This window comes from Priapulus caudatus, unplaced genomic scaffold (assembly GCF_000485595.1).
Source record: "Priapulus caudatus unplaced genomic scaffold, Priapulus_caudatus-5.0.1 Scaffold875, whole genome shotgun sequence".
Classification (NCBI taxonomy): Eukaryota; Metazoa; Priapulida; class Priapulimorpha; order Priapulimorphida; family Priapulidae; genus Priapulus; species Priapulus caudatus.
In genome coordinates, this window is record NW_014577936.1 from 80340 (window position 1) to 82089 (window position 1750).

Sequence of the window (1750 nt, forward strand, 5' to 3'; positions counted from 1 at the left end):
ATCTAGACTGCATGGAATACGCAAGAAAACTACTGCGAACTTTAAAGTCAAAATGAGCTAATAACTAATGTTTATAAGCTATTTTCGATATTACACTTACTTAAAAGTGTGCTAGTATAGTCAGCCTCTCTGAAGTGATCGCTGCAGACTTTACGAAGGCATTTTAACTTGGTTATATCGCTATGACGATACGATCGGCTATTCGTGATTCCTGTATCTTTCCAACTGACCGGTTGATTGCGCAATCGTTGTAACACCTCTAACTCCCGCTGCGCCACCTGCTGACATTTCTAGCGGCTAACCCCATTGCCGATACCTTCCAATACATCGCCATTGTGCCGCCCCGAAAAAATCTACATTTGGTCATAGGGGTGGGTAGAATAATGTATATAGCAGATTTAGTTTAAATGGCTGTCTTCCTGATATGCATGAATGTGAAAGCGCGTTTCAACAGTTTTATACAATCTTGCATATAGGAAATTGCATAACTTTTAAATATAACGAATTTGTATAGCACCTCTGCTTAGGAAACACCTCCCTACAACCCTATTCCTATAGCATATAGCACAATCCACACAAGTACTGCGGTGTAGGCGGAGGTGCAGTCGGGTTTTCTCTTGCTGTTTTGTGAGGATGTTGTTTTGCTGTTAAATTTAGAGTATTAAACATGTTTTTACTCTGTAGGTAACCAGGGTATTTTTCGCGAGCAAGTAGGAGCAAGAAACCACCGCGATGGGTAAGTGTATTTCTCTGAAAGCATAAATTTTCCTTCATCAAATTGAAAATCCATTTCATATTCGCCCACGGGCACGGGCACTGGCACTGGCAGTTTCAGCGGACGTGTTAGCTCTAGTACTGTAACTATAGCCCGCTTTCATTAACTTCCTGTGGCAGTTAATGAAAGCGGGCTATAGTACTAGAGCTACGGACGTGTATACTTCTACTTCTACTTCTATACTGGACAGTCCGTAAGGAATAAACGTCCAGGGCTATAGCTAGCCATGTATAGAGATGATTCATCGAAGTTGTTGAAAATTACTGTTTTGTTTAGCTCACAATCATCACATATGTTTTTCCATAGTTCATGTAATTTTTCTTATATTACAACCTTCTTGCTGTTTTTTGCAAGATGAAAGTAAATATTAATATAAATGCTAATTTAGTAGTTTGTGTGGGGAGTTCCCAAAAAATGCTAAACCACTTCTCTCATAATACTCGCGTGTAGATGACGGCAACATATTTGTACATGCATGATGTGCTTTTAGCTCCAAGAAACGGTATTGCTAGGGTTATAATAGATACAATAATGTAACCCAAACACAGGATAGGAACCAGGACAGGAGAGGACAACCTATCCTGTGTTTGGGTTACATTATTGTATTTAGGGTTAGAATAGTCAATACGTGTATATTGACGTTAGTCACACAGCCTGGTCGGGTTAGATGTGCTTTGTGAACAGTGAAGTACATCGATAGGTCAATGTGCATTATTTTGTGTAATAAACTGTAATAATTTGTGTGATAAAAATGAGCAAAAATGTTCAACTGTAAAGTAGGTATTAGTAGGCACCTAGTGCAGTTGCATGTTGCCTTCTAGCAAAAGAAGAGTGAAATTATCACAGAATTATACCCCCGTCACACCGGACGGCGACCATCCGCGACCGTACGGCGACCAGAAAATGTACAAGGTCGCCGGCAAATGCGAACACAACGCGAGAAACAGTCCCAACAAATTACAAACTTGAAAAAAA

General features: G+C 39.9%; 1 protein-coding gene across 5 annotated transcripts in view; it reads left to right on the forward strand.

Annotated features, from left to right (window-relative positions):
* The window catches only part of LOC106814136 (actin-binding LIM protein 1-like), a 39988-nt gene that overhangs the window by 658 nt on the left and 37580 nt on the right, over nucleotides 1-1750 (forward strand). For 3 of the 5 annotated variants that reach the window (XM_014818420.1, XM_014818425.1, XM_014818424.1), the window contains exon 1: nucleotides 567-736. In XM_014818420.1, coding sequence (XP_014673906.1) covers nucleotides 733-736 — 4 coding nt within the window. In that variant the 5' untranslated portion in view covers nucleotides 567-732. Of the gene's footprint in view, nucleotides 1-352; nucleotides 372-566; nucleotides 737-1750 lie in introns of those variants that run through there. The other 2 variants (XM_014818422.1, XM_014818423.1) reach the window with 2 other exon arrangements.